At 60.5% G+C, this 16,869-nt stretch overlaps 1 protein-coding gene across 3 annotated transcripts in view; it reads left to right on the top strand.

Moving 5' to 3' along the window:
- The first annotated feature begins 2,392 nt into the window (after positions 1 to 2,392).
- Positions 2,393 to 16,869, top strand: part of MVB12B (multivesicular body subunit 12B) — a 141,413-nt gene continuing 126,936 nt past the window's right edge. The window contains exons 1-3 of one of the 3 annotated variants that reach the window (XM_055141552.1): positions 2,405 to 2,559; positions 3,417 to 3,540; positions 12,785 to 12,910. In XM_055141552.1, coding sequence (XP_054997527.1) covers positions 12,797 to 12,910 — 114 coding nt within the window. In that variant the 5' untranslated portion in view covers positions 2,405 to 2,559; positions 3,417 to 3,540; positions 12,785 to 12,796. Of the gene's footprint in view, positions 2,560 to 2,808; positions 2,977 to 3,416; positions 3,541 to 12,784; positions 12,911 to 16,869 lie in introns of those variants that run through there. The other 2 variants (XM_055141560.1, XM_055141546.1) reach the window with 2 other exon arrangements.

Genomic DNA, 16,869 nt, shown 5'->3' with positions numbered 1-16,869 from the left:
AATGAGTTTGCAGATTTTTCTAAATGTTGATTTATCCTCGGAAAAACCATGATGTGTTCTGACTTGTTTTTCAGAAAGCTGGATATAAATAGAGAAAACTATGATGTGTTTGAGTTGTTCTACAGTAGTGATTCCCTAGCAGAGATTAATTAATGACCTTTGAAAAGTGGCCTTGGCTGCAGTGAGTTGGGGAGATCTCAGGTTAAATAGTTCTTTTTACTCCTTAATATCACTGTCACTGTATCACTGTCATCCTGTTGCTCATCGATTTGCTCGAGCGGGCACCAGTAATGTCTCCATTGTGAGACTTGTTACTGTTTTAGGCATATTGAATACGTCACAGGTAGCTTGCCAGTCTCTGCCGTGTGGGCAGGATACTCTCAGTTGGTAGCTTGCCGGGCCCTCCGAGAGGGACGGAGGAATCGAACCCTGGTCGACCACGTGCAAGGCAAACGCCCTACCTGCTGTGCCATTGCTCCAGTACAATTTATTAATTAGAGACCGTAATTTATTAATTTACTGTGATGCTTCAAAAAGTAGAATATAAATAGCATATAGCACTTGATTGCAAAACCTTCCCCCCAACCATATTGTTTTTTTGTTTTTGTTTTTTTTTTTTGCTTTTTGGGTCACACCCAGCAATGCTCAGGGGTTACTCCTGGCTTTGCACTCAGGAATTACTCCTGGCAGTGCTTGGGGGACCATATGGGATGCCGGGGATCGAACCCGGGTCGGCCGCGTGCAAGGCAAACGTCCTACCCGCTGTGCTATCGCTCCGCCCCCCCCCCCAACCATATTAAATCTCAGTGAATGTTCTAGGCTGATATACAGTCTTATGGAGGCTACCTATCAGATTTAGGGGCTCTGCTACACTTGGGAAATGAAATGGAAAATTCTTTGTCTTTTTACTTCTGCTGAACAGGTTTTTGTTTTTTCTTTTTTTTTTTGCTTTTTGGGTCACACCTGGCCATGCACAGGGATTACTCCTGGCTCTGCACTCAGATTCACCCCTGGCGGTGCTCAGGGGACCATATGGGATGCTGGGAATCAAACCCGGGTTGGCCGCATGTAAGGCAAACACCCTACCCGCTGTGCTATCGCTCCAGCCCCTGTTGAACAGTTTCGATAATGTAGGGACTCTCTGTCCCTACACAACTCTATGGATACAGTCACTCACCACGGCTTCCTCAGAGGATTTCAAAATGCCCAGCAAGGGCCCTGAGCAATAGTACGATGGGTAGGGAGGGCTCTTGCCTTATAGGCGGCCAACCTGGGTACCGTCCCTGGCATCCCATGCTTTCCCCAAGCACCACCAGGAATAATTCCTGAGTGCAGAGCCAGGAGTAACCCCTGAGCATGGCAGGTGTGGCCCCCAAACAAAGCAAACAAATAGCAAATAACTCCGCAGCTGGTTTTTTGTTGTTGTTGTTTTTTGTTTGTTTGTTTTTTTAGGATCAACCGCAATTGTAGAAAAGCCAAGAATGTGTGAAAACAAAAGTTAATGCACTGGCAAATTGATGATTCTCAGATCAGAATGCTCCAGCCTCCTGCCCAGACACCTTTCCAGCAGCACATGGTCCCTGGCTGAGGTGCCTGTGGGCCGCTGCAAGGCCTCTCCTGTAAGGGAGGGGGTCGGGAGCTGCTTCCCCCTTCTAGTCTAGTGAGCCTGCAGCTGAGGACGCCACTTCTCATGCAAGTCGGTTTTACCCTCTGGCCTGTACCTTTCCTTAACAGATGGCTGCTCTTCCCTACCCCCTCTCACTAGAGACAGATCTCTGGGGCTGGGGGCGTCGCTGAGGGATTGGGGTCAGTGTGAGAAATCTGCAGTCAGCAGCTGACCGGGTCCTGCTTAGTGTGTATGGGGTCCCTTGGGAATGGAGGGTTTTCCTGACCAAGAGTGAGTTGAGTCGAGATGAAGAATAGGTTGGGGGTGCAGTGGAGGGGCCGGGGGGCTGGTTGAGGGCAATCTTGGATGCGTGTGTGCGCACACACGTGTATTGTGCATTGTGTGCATGTGTGCACACGTGTGCGCATGTATGTGCACGCGTGCATATGTGTGCATTGTGCATATGTATGTTTGCATGTGTGTGTGCCTGCGGGTGTGTCGGGCTGGGGGAGCTGCGTGCGTGTGAGTTGCAGAGAAGGGGGGGGCGCGCAGAGGCTGAGATGATCGTCCTGGAGGTCTGGGGTCTTCCCGGCATCCAGGCGGCGCGGAGGGGCCGGCGCCGGAGCCAGTGAGGCCTAGAGAGCCGGGAGCGCCGCGGGTCACTGGAAGAGACCATCTCGGCGGAGGGGACCGTGCGGCGGGCGGTGGGCGAGCCGGCGGCGGCTCCCGCTCTGCCCTCCCGGGCGCCCAGCCCGCGCCCGGCCGCGCCCCGCCCCCGCCGCCGCCGCCGCCGCCGCCGCCGCCGCGCCCGGGCCAGGCTCGCGCTCGAGCTGCGGCGCCGGCCCCGCCGCCTGGGCCCCGGGCCCGGCCCCTCCCGCGCCGCCCGGGCGATGAGAAGCTGCTTCTGCGTGAGACGGAGCCGGGACCCGCCGCCGCCGCCCCAGCGGGGAACAGTTAAGTGAGGCCGGGCGGGCCGGGCGGGCCGGGCGGGCGCGGGCCGCGGGCCCAGGGGCGGGCGGGCGGGCGGAGCCGGGCCCCGCCGAGGCCTGCGGGCGCCGTGCCCGGCCCTGCCGCGGGGACAGGCCCGGCGGCCGCGGCCCGGCCCGGGCTCGGCCCGGTGGGCGCCCGAGGCGCGGGGACCCGAGCGGCGGCGGCGGCCCCGGGGGCGTCTGCGGGTCCCCGGGGAGGCGAGGCCGCGGCGGCCACCTGCCCGGCCCGGACACCGCCGTTAGACTGGCCGGGCCCGGGGTCGGCGGCTCTCGGTGGTCACGTGGGTGCAGACCGGCGTGCACCTGAGCCGCGGGCGTCACCTGGGCGTGACCGGGACTCCGCAGGGGGACCACCCAGGCCCGCGGGCACCTGTCTGCCAGGTGAGGGGTCCGGCCAGGCTCCCCAAGACCCAGAGTCCCCTCCCGCCTGGAAGGATGTGGGCCTCTTGATGAGCACCCTCCAGGCAGGCCCAAGGGACAGGGACCGGGTGGGGTCGGGGCTAGAATTAGGCCTAGTGCAGGGCACATCAGAGCCCCCCGAGACAGGCCCCAGAGGAAGGCCAAGCCATGAGCATCTTTGTCCTTTGTGTTCCTGACATTCGGCTCTTCCCGTCATTAACGATGTCACCGTCTGCTCCCTGCCCCTTGGCCTGCCGAGACCTGCCGAGACGGAAGGAAGACACTGGGGCCTTCAGGGGTGGGCCCCGGGGGTGTCCGTCCCCTCCCCCCCACCGGGGCAGACTGCAGGCCAGCGCCTCCTTAGGGCCCCTTTTCTCTGGTGGTTCCTTCTCAACATAATCTCATTGTCCATTTCTCGACAGCTGGCTGGATCTCATCTCATTTTAACTGGCTAGAAAATCTTATCAGCTGTACCAGAAAAGCATTAGAAAAGTTAGCAGATAAGCTCTTTGGAGGCATAGACCAACCGAAAACCTTGCTCGGCAGGTTAGTTACAGGCGTCACCTTTCGGGCGCCCTGGAGCGGGGTGGGGTGGGGGGGTGGGGGGCTGTGAGAGCCTGTGTCCTGCCCCTGAGTTTTTAAACAAACGGGGGGGGGGGGGCTCTGTGAAGACCCGGCATCCAGGCCAGAGCCAAGCCAGAGCCAAGCCGTTGACATGGCGATCACCGGTTCACTGGAGCCCAGAATCATCTTGAATCCACATTGTTCATTCCTTCCCACCAGCCCTTGGCCGCATTCCTGATTCATGCCCAAGGCCGGCTGTGTCTCCAGCCCAGCCCCCGTCCCGCTCGCTGGCGTAGCCCCAGGTGTGGCTGGACCCCTCGATCGTATGCACCCCCGCTGCCCTGCCAGGCCTTGACGGTTAGACCTCAGATCCAGCCTCCCGCTTTCTGTGTGTTCTCGGCCAGAGTCACCAGCGACAGTCTGGTCTCCTTGTCTGCCTGGGGAGGCTCGTCCTTGGCCCCTGACTCTTCTGCTCAGTGCTCGGAGGGGCGCCGGCCTGCCTTGCTCTCTCTGCCTGTTGCCGGGCAAGGCGGCAGGAACAGTTCGTGGCCTGTGTTGAAAGTAGCTTTGTTGGTTCTTTTCCTTCCCAGAATGCTCTCTGTTTGTGCTCTTCGCCGGCCCCCTCTCGGAGCCCCTGGGAAGGGCGGGTATCAGAGAAAGAGCTCTGGGTTCGGGTGGGGGGCTGGGAATTGAATTTCAGGCTACCTCCGGGGACCTAGGAAGATCCTTAGGAAGTCGTGGGACCTCACGGACCTTTTCCTTATTTGTGAAAAGAACTTAAGGGTAAAACCCACCCGCAAGGCCTAACATATGCGGCTGTGCGTGACCTTGCGGTATGGTGGCTCTTTACCACATTGAACTTGTGGGCTTGGCATTTGCACAGTTTTGAGGGGAGGCTTCAAGGAAGAGGGCACAGTAATATGGTGCCAGCTGGGCACTGCGGTGGGAGGTCAGAATCTCGTGACCTTCAGGCTCAGCTGTGCCCTGGGCTCGCAGCTCCTGGAGCACCACCCCTGATGCTCTGGGAAGTAATGATGGTGCTGGAGGCCAGTGCGGGGGGGCTGGGGGGCTGTGATGAGGAGAGGATGGAGCAAATGACTCCCTAGTGGCAGGAGGCCACTGTGTGTACTCAGAGTCTCCCGGGCTGGCCGGATGTGGCCAGGCTGCTGTGTCCCTCCCGGGCAGTCTGAGCGCCCCGACTCTCCCAGTCCTCTGCTGGTGGGCTGTCCCGGGACTGTGGTGCCCCGGTGCAATCTGCACGCTGGCGGCTCAGGGCTGCACGCGTCCCTGCGCCTCTTCCTCTGGCTGGGGAAGGCAGGCAGGGCAGGCGTGCTCCCTGTCCCGGCCCGTGGCAACGTCCTGGGGGCATGCGTGTGGTTGAGCTGCCACATTTCTGGCGAGATGCAGAGCTTGTCCCAGCTGAAACGTGAGAGGCCTGTGGGCCAGGCGCCCGGGGGTCCCACACAAGTCTGAAGGGACTCCTTCCCCGAGGACTGGAGCCCATCTTGTTCGATCTGTGGCAAGACACCAACCAGGTCAATTCTGTACATGCAAGCACACACACACATGCACATACATGCACACGCACATGCACTCATATGCCTACACATATGCACATACATACGTGAACACACACATGTGCACACGTGCACACATGTGCACACACGAACACACACCAGTCAGCAAAGCAAAATATTTACAAGACTAACTGAGCCGTTAAAAAAAGAGAAGTCGGGGCTGGAGCTGTAGCACAGCGGGTAAGGCGTTTGCCTTACATTCGGCTGACCTGAGTTCACTCCCAGCATCCCATATGGTTCTCCAAGCACCGCCAGGAGTTATTTCTGAGCGCAGAGCGAGGAGTGACCCCTGTGCATCACCGGGTGTGGCCCAAAAAGCAAAAAACAAAACAGAACAAAAACAACCGAAAATAACAGCAACAACAACAATGGAGAAGAGAAGTCAAGGAATTCTTGAGCTAAATAGGTTTGAAATATTCATGAAAGTGCAGATTGCGGGTTTCAAACCTGTACCTGGAATTGGTCTCTCTGGTGACGGGGACCCTGGAACCAGCATTTTAAACAGCCGCCGTGCTGAAATTTGCCGCTGCACCTGTGTTGCTGTCATTATTTCCATTGTAAAATGCACAAAACATGAAGTTGGCGATGTTGCTTTTTGGTGTCCAGATCAGTGGCCGTCAGCGCACGGTGACGGGAGAAGTCTCAGGAACCTTTCCACCTGCAAAGCAAGCTCTGTAGCCGGGCGCCGGCTTGGCCACGGTCACGGAGCTTACTCCTGGGTCTGTGCTCAGGGACCACATTTGGTGGGTTTGGATGGCCATCTAGGGTACTGGGCATTGAAGCCAGGTCAGCCACATGCAAGGCAAGTGCCCCATCCCCTGCACTGTCTCTACAGTCTTTCAGTAAATTATTTTGGGCAGGAGAGGGGGAGCCGGATCACGGACATTTCTTTTGAAAGTTCTGGAGGGGCTACTGTGCTGTGTTACAGGCACAGCTGTGGCACCCAAGGGCCAGCCTTCACCAGCTCTGCCGCCCCCCCCCCCACTTCCCTTTATTGGAACTGATGTTGGTTTGCTCCCCGAATCCCACCCAGGTCACTCTTCTCTTCTATCTCTGGGGTCCTGGCAGGGGTCCCCTCTTGCAGCACCCCCCCAGCCCCTCACCCTGGACAACTTCCTCTAGCCTGCAGATTCTCTGGTGTATCTTATTCCTCCCTGGTCCCAGTGTCCTGGGCAGCGGGGTCAGAACTTAGGTTGGAGTGACAGCGGGGGCATCTCTGTCTGGCCATGCGGGCCCTCTCCGGGGACCAGCCTGTGTGTCTCCCCGACCCGAGTCGACGCGGGGTCTGTGCCCTCCTGATGGTTGGCACGTCATTCCCCTTCCTTAGACACACATACGAGCACCCTGGCACCTGGGACGGAGCCCCCGCCAGGACCCAGGCACCATGGTGGACGTGGCACCTTGGAACAACACGAGTTTGCTGGAGAAGGTCGTGTGAAGCCTGAGAATGGGCCGCAGGACGTTCTCAAGGTGGCTGTGACCCCACAGGGGAAGGGTATGGTTCTGATCTGTCCCCACACCCCCCGGCCTTGCTGCTCCTGGGACCTCCCAGCAGGACTCCTTTTGCTGGGCAGTCTGCCCGCTTTCCTGGTCCCCTTCCTGCTCTTCGGGGCACAGCAGGCTGACCCCGAGACGGCCTGCCACTAGGTGACCAACCATCATCTGCGGGGACTTGGGGCTCACGGTATCCCAGAGAATGCTTCCTCTCCCTGCGCTGCACGCACACTGGGCCCCTGGTTCGCCTGCTTTGCATGGTCTGCCCGGTTGCTGGAACACTGGCCCTGGATGTCGCCTTGGAGAGTGACTTCCAGGGCTGAGCTCTGCCCTGCTCAGGGGGCAGCACAGGGCACACCCCGTCTGCCTCAGAAAATTTGTAGAAATTCTGTTTGGTTGGCAAATGGTTCGTAGAAACCTAGTCATTGGGGCCGGAGAGATGGCACAGAGATTAAGGCGCTTGCTTTGCCTGCGGCCGACCCCAGCTCAATCCCCAGCCCCCATGTGGTCTCTTGAGCACCACCAGGAGTGATCCCTGAGCACAGAGCCAGGATGAGCCCCAGCCTCCCACCCCCAAAATAATTTGGGGTCCAGAGAGATGGTGCAGTAGTTAAGGTGCCTGTCTTACATGTGGCTGAACCCAGTTTGATCCCTGGCATTGTATATGGTCCCCTGAGCACAGCCAGGACTGAGCAATACCCCCCACACCGCCCCCTGCCAGAGTGTTACTGGGTGTGGCCCAAGCCCCTCCCCACCCCCAAGAAGAAATCTAGGCGTGGGTCAGATTGAATGGATGCATTTGTGTTCCAGAAAGTGAGACCGCTAGCCGGAGAAAGGGAAACGCCATCCTTAGTTTCAAAGCCGGGAAATCCCCCCCCCCCCCATAGAGAAGAGCGCCCTGAAGGGTTCCCTCTAGTTTCCCGACATCTCTGCAGCCTTCCTGACAGCCTGCGGCCTGCTGTGACCTCAGCACAGTCAGCAGTGAGCGTTGGTGAGGGGACTGGACTTCTGACCCGTCCCCAGGAGAGCGGGCGGTGCTGGGAGCAGCGTGGACCCTGCCCTCCGCGCGGGCTCCAGGATACTCCGGACCCTGCCCCCTAGTGTGAATGTGACTGTGTCCATTCTTAAAGCCTGGCCACAGCCTCTTGCAGGGCCACACAGTGTCCTTCTGCCAGTGACTCCAGGACGCCAGAGGGGCCCTGGGTTTCCGCAGCTATCCCAGCCACCACTGGAAAGTAAGCCAGGGGCTCCCCAGCCGGCCTGGGGACAGGGGGTGGGCAGGATGGCCAGCTCGGAACCTGACGGTGGAGATAGTTCCCCAGGAGGGCCCAAGCAGGCACTGAGGTCTGTCTTTTTCCGCCCCTGACTTCGGGCTTCAGCTGACTTGGAGGTTCTCCTTCCTAAGTGATTCTCATTTCAGTTACAGTAACTCAACTTCACTGCCCCCTTGATACTTTGATACTTTGTCTCACTTTCCTCCAAAGTGGCGGTTATGCAAGTCACCGCTCAGCTCCCCGGCCAGCACTGGTGGCCGGCCGTGGTGGGCCGTGATGGGCCGTGCTGGTGCCTCTGAAGGTGGCGCCCTGCCCCTCGGCAGGGCTTGCCCTCTGGCCCCTCGCCCCAGGCACTGTCAGCGCCTGGCCCCGCACCCCACCCTGCCGCTCCAGTGGCCTCCGAGGGACCTGAGCTGAGCTCTCTGAGTCGGGTTTTGATTTCAGTACAGGAGTTGATAAAACGAGATAAACCCCAGGCTCGTGGGGCCGGGGAAATTAAACAGAGATGATATCAACATTCCCCTGAGTTTTCAGCAGTGATACAGTAGCTTGGTTTTCTTTCTCCCAGGCTGCAGGCAGGCCTTTGCTTCTGAAATCATGTTCAGCCCCCGTTAAACCCTGCTCTGCCAGCTTTCTGGGATTGAGGACGGGGTGTTGTCGTGAGTCTTGGATCCGCTGCGAGGGAGCAGTGCGCTGTCTCGACGAAGGGCTGTAGAGTTCAAGTTCATTTCTCTGCAAACGGGATGGTAGGACTGGCGAGGTGCTGCGATGCCCGGGGCAACCGCCCCTGGCTGCCCCCGACCCCAGCACTGATGGCGCTGTCTGCAGATGGGCCACACAGGCCCTCTTGCAACGATGCATGTGTACATAGTGTACGACAGAGAGCGGAGTCTGGGGAAAATCCTCTGAGTGGAAACTCTGCTTCCTCCCGCCTGCTTCACCTTGTCCCAGGCTGTGTGCACATGCAAACACACCTGGTCACATCTGCACACACACACACACACACACACACACACACACACACACACACAGGCACACCTCTGCACGTGCCTTTCATGCATGACCCCGCCACACGCTCACATTCACGTGAGCTCATACCCTCTGCCCCCAGGCACATGTACTGACATATGCACAAAGAGGAAAAACAAAAAAGAATTTTGAAAAAATGGACACGCCCAGCCTCACGTGCGGGTGGGTGTGGGGTTGCCTGCGGGTGCACACTCGTGCACACATGCTTCTCAACGGGCCGCGCGTGAGGCCCACACGGCCACCTGCACACCCGCCTCTTGCCTGGCCTCGACCACAGCCCCATCTTCCCGGCCGGCCCAGTCCACACCGGTGATGCCAGGGCGGGAGGGAGCGAGGTCAGCCCTGGGGCCTGTGGGAGGGTGGACATTTCCCTGCCTCCCACCCCACCCCCTTCCCCGTTGCCTCGAGCCTTCTCGCTGCTGTCAATGGGCCTGCGCTGCCATACATCAGCCTATTCCCCCAGTGCGGTGCTCGGCACTCCCTCATTAGGCCGAAATTTACCTCCGTCCTGCACAAACACGGCCTTAGCTCATTTTTATTGTGGTAAATTATTTACGAGGGAATTCGTGGCGTCTTGAAATGGAGGTGTGGGGGAAATTAGTCCCTGGCTACTTTTATCTTTCCCATCTCTCGCCACCCCCTCCTCTCGCCCCCCCCTCCACCCCATTGTCTCACCTACTGGGCCGAGGCTGGAGGAGGAGGCCAGAGGCTGCCTTCTCCTCTGCGGTGTCTTGGGAAGCAGAGGAAGCAGAGCTGCCAGGGGACCACAGGGCCTGGGGGTGGGCAGTCATCAGCCTGACTGACCACCAGCCACTCGCAGCCCGACAGCTCGGTTTTCGCTCCTGCAAAATGGGGGACGTCCAACCCTCACTGGCTGAGCCCGGTGGAGAAGGAGCCCGGGAAGCGCTGGAGAGGGCACGGCTCTGTGCCATGCCGCGGACAGGGGGGGCTCTGTTCTGTGTAGTGGACGCCGAGCGCGCAGGGGGCTGCTGCCTGGCGCCGGCCCATCTGGCCAGTAGTGGGTCTGAAGCACCCCGCAACCCCCCCCCCCACCCCCACGCCCAGTGTGGGCTGCATTCGCGGCCTCCCCTCGCCAGGGCCCGGCCGTGTCCCTGAGCGGCCAGGTCCTCCTCGGAGGGGCCATCGCTCCTGGCTGGCGCTCGGCTCGGCCGGCCGGGAACCGGGGAGTGCCAGTTAATAAATGGCCTTTTGTTAGGAAGGTCAATTGAAGTGACGGTGGAGGCGCTGTTCGAAGTAATTTGCAGTCAGAAAATATGTAATTCGGGGCGAGCGGCTTTGAGTGATTGCTCCCGCCGTGGATATCTTGGGCGTTTCTCATTAAAAGCTTCCTCTGCGGCCGCCCGGGGTCCCCCTGCCCGAGCCGGCTGCCCCGCAACGCACACGCAGCCATTTGTCTGTACCTCACAAAGGCTGCCGGGGGTCCCCCCGCACCCCCCCTCGCACCGGGGTACGGCTGCCACTGCCACTCTGGGGAAGAGAGAGAAGAGGTGGCTGGAGCGGAGGGGGGGAGGGGGGCGGTTGCAGGGGATGCTTCCGCCCGTGTTCTGTCCACCTAGCACGGTTCAGGCCCTCGGGCTGCAGCAGGACCCGGGCACAGCCCAGTCACAGCCACCCCATGCTCCTTTGTCTGCCTCTGTGGGGGTCGCGGCCATCTTGCCTGGTGCATGCTGGGAATGGCCCCTCATTCAGGGCCAACCGGCTGAGCAAGAGTCTGTCAGCAGCCGCCCGCCCGGGCTGGGTGCTATGACCGGAATCTACCAGCAAAGACTCCCAGCCCCCACCCCTCCCCCCCTTCTCCCTCTCTGCTAGTAGTGCCGGTACTATCTTTTTTTTTTTTTAATAAAAAAGAAAAAAAAACCAGCAAAAACTTACCTCGCATGTTCTTTATTAAATTCACAGCGTGATATTTTAGCACTGGCAGAATTTGTACATTCTGTTAATGAGTTGTTAATTGCCAAGCATTTTGGTAACCAACAGCAGGTACTGATATTTTGCAAACTGCAAGCCTGTTATTTTTTGTGGTACCCAATAATGTGGGCTTGTTCAAGGGAAGGTGCTTTTTATTTATTTATTTTTAATTATCTGTGTTCTCTTTGGCTGCTGGGGAGAGTCACTTCCCATCCTTCCTCCCCGGGGGCCGTTTGAGCGTTTTCTCCATTCAACAGATACTTGCTTCCGGCCACAGGCCCTGAGCCTTGAGCAGATACCGCCAGGCCCGGCCGTGGCGCGAGAAGCGCTGTGGGCTTGTTTCAGGCAGGTTGGTGGAAGGCGCAGCCTCACGTGGCTGAAGTCTTAAGTACCCAGACGCTGAGTGTGGCAGTGCCAGTCATCTGTGCACCTTCCTTGGACACCCGGCCCCCCTGCGTGGGCACACCTGTTTCCAGAACCTTTGTGGGTTACAGAGGCTCTGGCTATGCCCCACCTGCCACCCCGCCAAGACCCCTGGGCCCCCGAATAGGGCGTGTTGATGCCGCCTTTTGGGGAGACCACCGACATTTTCATTCGCCTCTGCCTTTGGGGAGTTGGGGCTGGGGGCTTGACTGTTCCTCCTTCCTGCTGCTTCTTTTTTTTTTTTTTTTTTTTTGCTTTTTGGGTCACACCCGGGGATGCACAGGGGTTCTTCCTGGCTCTGCACTCAGGAATTACTCCTGGCGGTGTTCAGAGGACCCTATGGGAATCGAACCCGGGTCAGCCGCATGCAAGGCAAACGCCCTACCCGCTGTGCTATCGCTCCAGCCCCTCCTTCCTGCTTCTCGACACGGCTCGGAGTGGGGGGCTCGAGTGCCTTGAGAGGTCTGGCACGCCCTCCGATGTAGAACTTAGTTGCTCCAGAAGAAGCTGGGATTTAACCTGCTCCCTTTCGCAGCTTGTCCCTTGGAAAGTACAAGAAGTCATTTCCATGGGGCGTTACCTGTTTTCTTTGCTTCCTGGTCCATGCACACGGGCTGCCCAGCCCCAGCACTTGCTCTGTTCTGCCTGTCTCCCCTGCTCACATCAGGAGCCAGACCGCAGTCGAGAAATCATTCTGTTTTCCTCCTCCGTCTCCCGAGCACCCGGCGGGAATGACGGTCATGGTTAGTGTTTAGCCGTGAGCAAGGGCTCCCGTGACCGGCGGGTGTCAGTGCAGGGAAAGGGGTCTTCGGTGCCGCCTTGTGCCCTGGGCTTCTGAGACCCGTTACGTTTCCGACCCTTTTATCGCCTGAGAAAGGCAGCACAGATGGGCAGGGCGGTGAGCATGGCCAGAAACGTGTCGGATTCGTGGCCCGGTTGGTTTGGGACACCTTAGCCCATGGCTGTAGGAAGCTGGACGGGCACGGGGCCTGGGTGCCACCCACGTTACTCCGCGCCCGCCAAGCCTGCCATGTTCCTTTGCGTCCTGTTGAACACTGGCCGTGTCCATGTCATGACCGTGGCTCGCCCAAGGATACTAGCTGTCTGCTGGCCCTGGCTCTTCCTCAGCCACCCACCCCGTTTTCCAGAAGGATCTGTCCTGAGGGAGAGAGAGGCAGGCGGTGTCTGATTCCCCTGGGGATGGGGGCCGGGCCGAGATGGGGGGGGCGGAGCTGGACAGGAGCATTGAGCGCGGTTTGCTTTGGGCTTGGGACCGGAGGGCCGTGCTGAGGTCAGGGCCGGGCCCTCGCCCCGGTGTGTGTGAGCTCCGTGCCCGAAGGGCCCCGGAGAGAGCTTGAGTTCTGGACCCCAGGAAAGGACCAGGCCAGGCTGAGCTGGAGCACCTTCCCCGTGACCCCTGACCCCGCTCGGGACCCCTGCGTTGCCCGCCGTCCACGCGCAGCCTGAATGTCGTGCTCTCTCTTTGCTTTCTGGAACCAGGACCAGTCCGCCATGCCCGAGGTCAAGGACCTCTCAGAAGCCCTGCCGGACACCACCATGGACCACCCCATCACCGGCGTCGGGGTGGTGGCGTCGCGGAACCGGGCCCCCACCGGCTACGACGTCGTAAGTCCGGGTGCCGCTTGTGTCTCGGGGGTCGCGGGTTGAGTGGATGAGTAGGGGGGGTGGGGGGTGCTGAGACCCCGGGGCTGTGTGCCGCTGTCCTGTGGGAGTCTCAGCAGAGAGGGAGGGAGGGAGGAAGGGAGGGAGGGCCGGGGCGGGGCGGGGCGGGTTTCTGCTCTGAGGACAGAGCCCGGGCCGGGACTGTGTCCTGGACGCGGGCTCTGAGAGTCGTGGGAAAGCTGGGGGTAGGCCCTCGGTGCGGACCACCGCGCTTCTGTGAAGTGACAAGGGTCCCTGTCCTGAGGACGGGCCCCTCCACCAGGCCCCCGCCCCCTTCACTCCAGGCCTCCTGCCGTTCAGCAGGGAGCCGCTGGCTCCTCGGCTGACCGTGGGGACAGGGTGCCGCGGGCAGGAGGCGGCCCCTTTGGTGCCTGCTTGGTGGAGCCGGACAGGCACAGCTCGGCCCCGGGGAGGGACCTGTCCCCCAGCAACTGTCCCGCGTCCTCCGAACCCGCATGCTCCGGTTTCCGCTCTCACTCAGTCCCCTAAAGACATGTAGAGAAGAGGAGAACCAAGGGGCCCAGTGAGTCACCCAGGCCGGCCTTCTCCGCCACGTCTGCGGGGTCCGCTGCGGGCAGGCGTGGGTGCTCCCCGCCCCGCCCCGCCGGGAGGAAGTTTCTCAGCACCCCTGACCTCTCCCTGCCTGTCCCCCTCCTCACCCCCCAAGCATCCCAGCTGTGGCCGTGTCGGGGTCAGAGGCAGAGCCGCGGGGACGGCTGCCGTGCAGAGGGGTGGGGGCGCCGCCACGTCCCCGCTCTGCCCCCTGTTTGGGCACGGAGAGACGCGGTGGGCGCACGAAAGGAGGACGAGGTCCCTCTCACCCCAGGCTCGGGTGTTGCCTGTTGCCGGGCATCAAAGCACGATCTGCATGCAGGGACGTGCCACCACCCGGACCTGTCGGGAATGGCTTTGCGCCCCCAGACCAGGGCGAGGCAACACCGAATCTTCCCCATGCGCGAAGCCAGACGCGTCTGCTGAGGAATGTGAAGCGAAGGAGCCAGCTGTGCCGCGGGCCCGGGCTGGTGCTTTCCTGGGCTGTGCCCTCCCTCCCAGGACAGCTCCCTGGGGGGGCCTCCCCCCCCACCCCACCCCGGCGCAGGTCTCCCCGGCTACTTGCTGCTCCCCAGGGGGGCTGACGGGTCCCTCCAACCCTTGGCCTGTACCTTAGGGGTCATCCTGAGTGCTCTGCTCACGGGCGGGCGGCCGCTGGCCCTTGGTCCTCTGCCTTTTTGAAAGGTCTCTGCGCGCCTGACGGGAGTGGAATCTATCCCTATCATTTTCTCCGAGCATCCTGCTCGCTCGGGCCACGCGAGGGCAACGGCAAATGAGTGAAATTAATAAGCACATTTCACCGGGCAGCTGCGGCGGGGGTCCCGGTGAAAGGTGAGCAGGGCGAGAGGCTGCGGGTTGCGAGACTCTGCCTGGGGGGGTCCCCACCCGTGCCCCCACCCCCTGCCATGTCCCCCAGAGGCCGTCCCAGGCTGAACCAGGCAGTGCGGTCTGTGTCCTGATGACAGGCACTTCCCACACGAGCATCGGCCCCCGGAGGCCTGACTGGGTGCGAGGGGCAGGGCCTGCAGGGGGGCCCTTCCGCTTCCTGTGATCCAGTTTCCTCTGAAATCGTGATCCGAGCACACCATGACCATGGTGGCCACCGGTGCCTGCTGCCCGGGGATCAGGGCCTCACGTGGGCCCGTGTCAGCTGGGGCCCTGCCGCCCTATGGCCGTGGGAAAGAAATGGTTCTCAGTGGTCACTTATAAAACCCCGCAGCTGGGCTCTCTCGGCTCTGTCTTGCTCCCCGAGGACTCTGGCTGAAGCCGCCCTGGGACTCTCGTCCCCTCGGCTCCCTCTGCCCTGGCCCTGGGTTCCCAGGGAGCAACCGAGCCCAGAGCTGCTTTCCCGGAGTCCCTCGGAGTCAGGGACACACGTGAGCATGAGCTCCTGGGACCCGGCCAACTCCCTGCGTGTCCTCTGCTCCGAGCAGGGGCCTCTCCAGAGGGGCCGAGTGGAGAGATACCCCACCCAGAATGGAAATGTGCCCCCGTTGCCTTTGAAGAGTTGGTCTTTAAACTGTCAAGGAGCCTCACGGGGGCTTTCCAGGTCGAGGCGTCGCTGCTCGCGTGTCCCGGACACCCCCTCCTTCCTGCCGGAGCTCCCCCTCCCCACCGGGGTCCTGCCTTGCCTGGGCTCCTGCTTTAAGTATTATCAGGGCACAGTTTCTGTGTGCACACCGTGGAGCCAGCCTTGGTGCTTTCTCGCTCCCTTAGGGCTAGTGACAGAGGCTGTGGGCACACAGGGTGCCCGGGACCCCCCAGCTGTGTGGGAGCAGGACCCGACTGCGACGCCTTCCGGCCACCCTGGTCCGGTTGAGTCTCCCGCACACGTGGTTCTTTTTCCAGAAGCAGCTTTTCTGGAAGCCAGGTGTCCCTCCCTTTTTTTTTTTTTTTTTGGCTAGAAAACAGATTAAAGGAGAGACAGGACACAGGACAGAGGTTTTCTGGCCGCCCTGGGGCCTCTGTTTCCTGTGGATTTGCCAGCTTTGCTTCTCTCCCCCATCTTCCCTGGCCCGCCCCTGGCCCCCTGCAGGGCCCCCGGCTGGCCTCGCGGAGAGGGGGTGCAGAGAGGAAGCACGTGGACTTCCGCAGAGGGGAGCGAGAGGAAGAGCCAGCGGCCGGCTCGTTCTGCCCGTTGCCTTCCTGGGCTGCCCGGACGCCCCCACCCCGCACTGTGCGTTCTGGTCCTGCTCTTAGGGCCTCTCCCGTTGAGGTTTCCTGGAAGGTGGAGGGCGGCGCTCCCGCCCTCAGTGCCCTGCTCACGGCCGCAGGGTTTTCCGTCTCTCCCGCCAGGTCAGCCTTTGTCCTTGAGCCCACGGTCAGTCCCCAGCACTTGCAAGAAAGACCCTGCAAAGGCCTTGCCGCCTCCGCCACACTCTCTCCACTCCCGTCCGTGTCATCACTCGGATTCCCCCTGCAGGAGATGAGCTAGCTCCCAGAGGAGGGGTACACCAAGTGTGGGGGTCGGGGGACCTGCGGGGAAGCGCCACAGCCTGTCGGGAGCAGGGCCAGGGGGCAGGCCCGTCAGTGTGGTGTCTGCAGGAAGGGCCAGGGGGCCAGGCCGCGCTGACTTGGGGCAGTTGAAATCATTTCAGGGCTTTTCAGTAGTCAGACTCCCGGTCCTGCTGGGTTCAGGTGGGGGTTGGGGGGCTGGAGCATTCCCCGGAACTCAGTTTACATTTCAGAGTCTGCTCTGAGGCCGGTGGTTCCCATCTCTAGGAACCACGTCACCGTCCTCCCTGACCCCGGGACAGCCACTGGTTGTCCCCCAGTTATCCGTGTCGTGCCTTTGGAAGGTTTCCTGAATGGGACCCCACTGCAGGGAGTCCTCCCCGGTGGCCTTGGGTCGGGGGGTTCGGTTTGGTTTGGTTTTCAGGGGAAGACAAGCACAGCAGAAATCTCTGGCCGTTCATCTGGAGAATCAATTGCACATATCATCATTGCGTCTTTTTTTTTTATTGCTTGACAGCATTCATTCCATTGACGTGGCCGTCCCGTGATTTGCGTAACCTCCCCGGTGGAAGGGCCGTCCAATTGTTTCCAGCTTGATGCGCTTATGGATAAAGCGGCTATAAATATTTGAGTGCAGGCTTTGGGGGCGAACATAAGTTTTGATTCCCCTGGGATCAGAGCCCAGGCCGACCTGCTGCGGGGCGCTCCCTCTGTGAGCATCTCTCCTGAGCGGCCGGGACCCTCTCTCCCTTTCCCCCAGGAACAGCTCAGCAATCCCGTTTCTCCCTCACTTGTCAGCATTCGTTACCGTCAATATTTTTGTGTTTTCGCCCGTCTGATTGCTCGTTTGGTTTCAGTGTGTTTTTACTCTAGTGAGTAATGACCTGGGCCATATT

Source organism: Sorex araneus, chromosome 1, assembly GCF_027595985.1.
Source record: "Sorex araneus isolate mSorAra2 chromosome 1, mSorAra2.pri, whole genome shotgun sequence".
NCBI classification, from domain to species: domain Eukaryota; kingdom Metazoa; phylum Chordata; class Mammalia; order Eulipotyphla; family Soricidae; genus Sorex; species Sorex araneus.
Note: the sequence above shows the minus strand (reverse complement) of the source record. Positions and strands in the feature narration are given on the sequence as shown.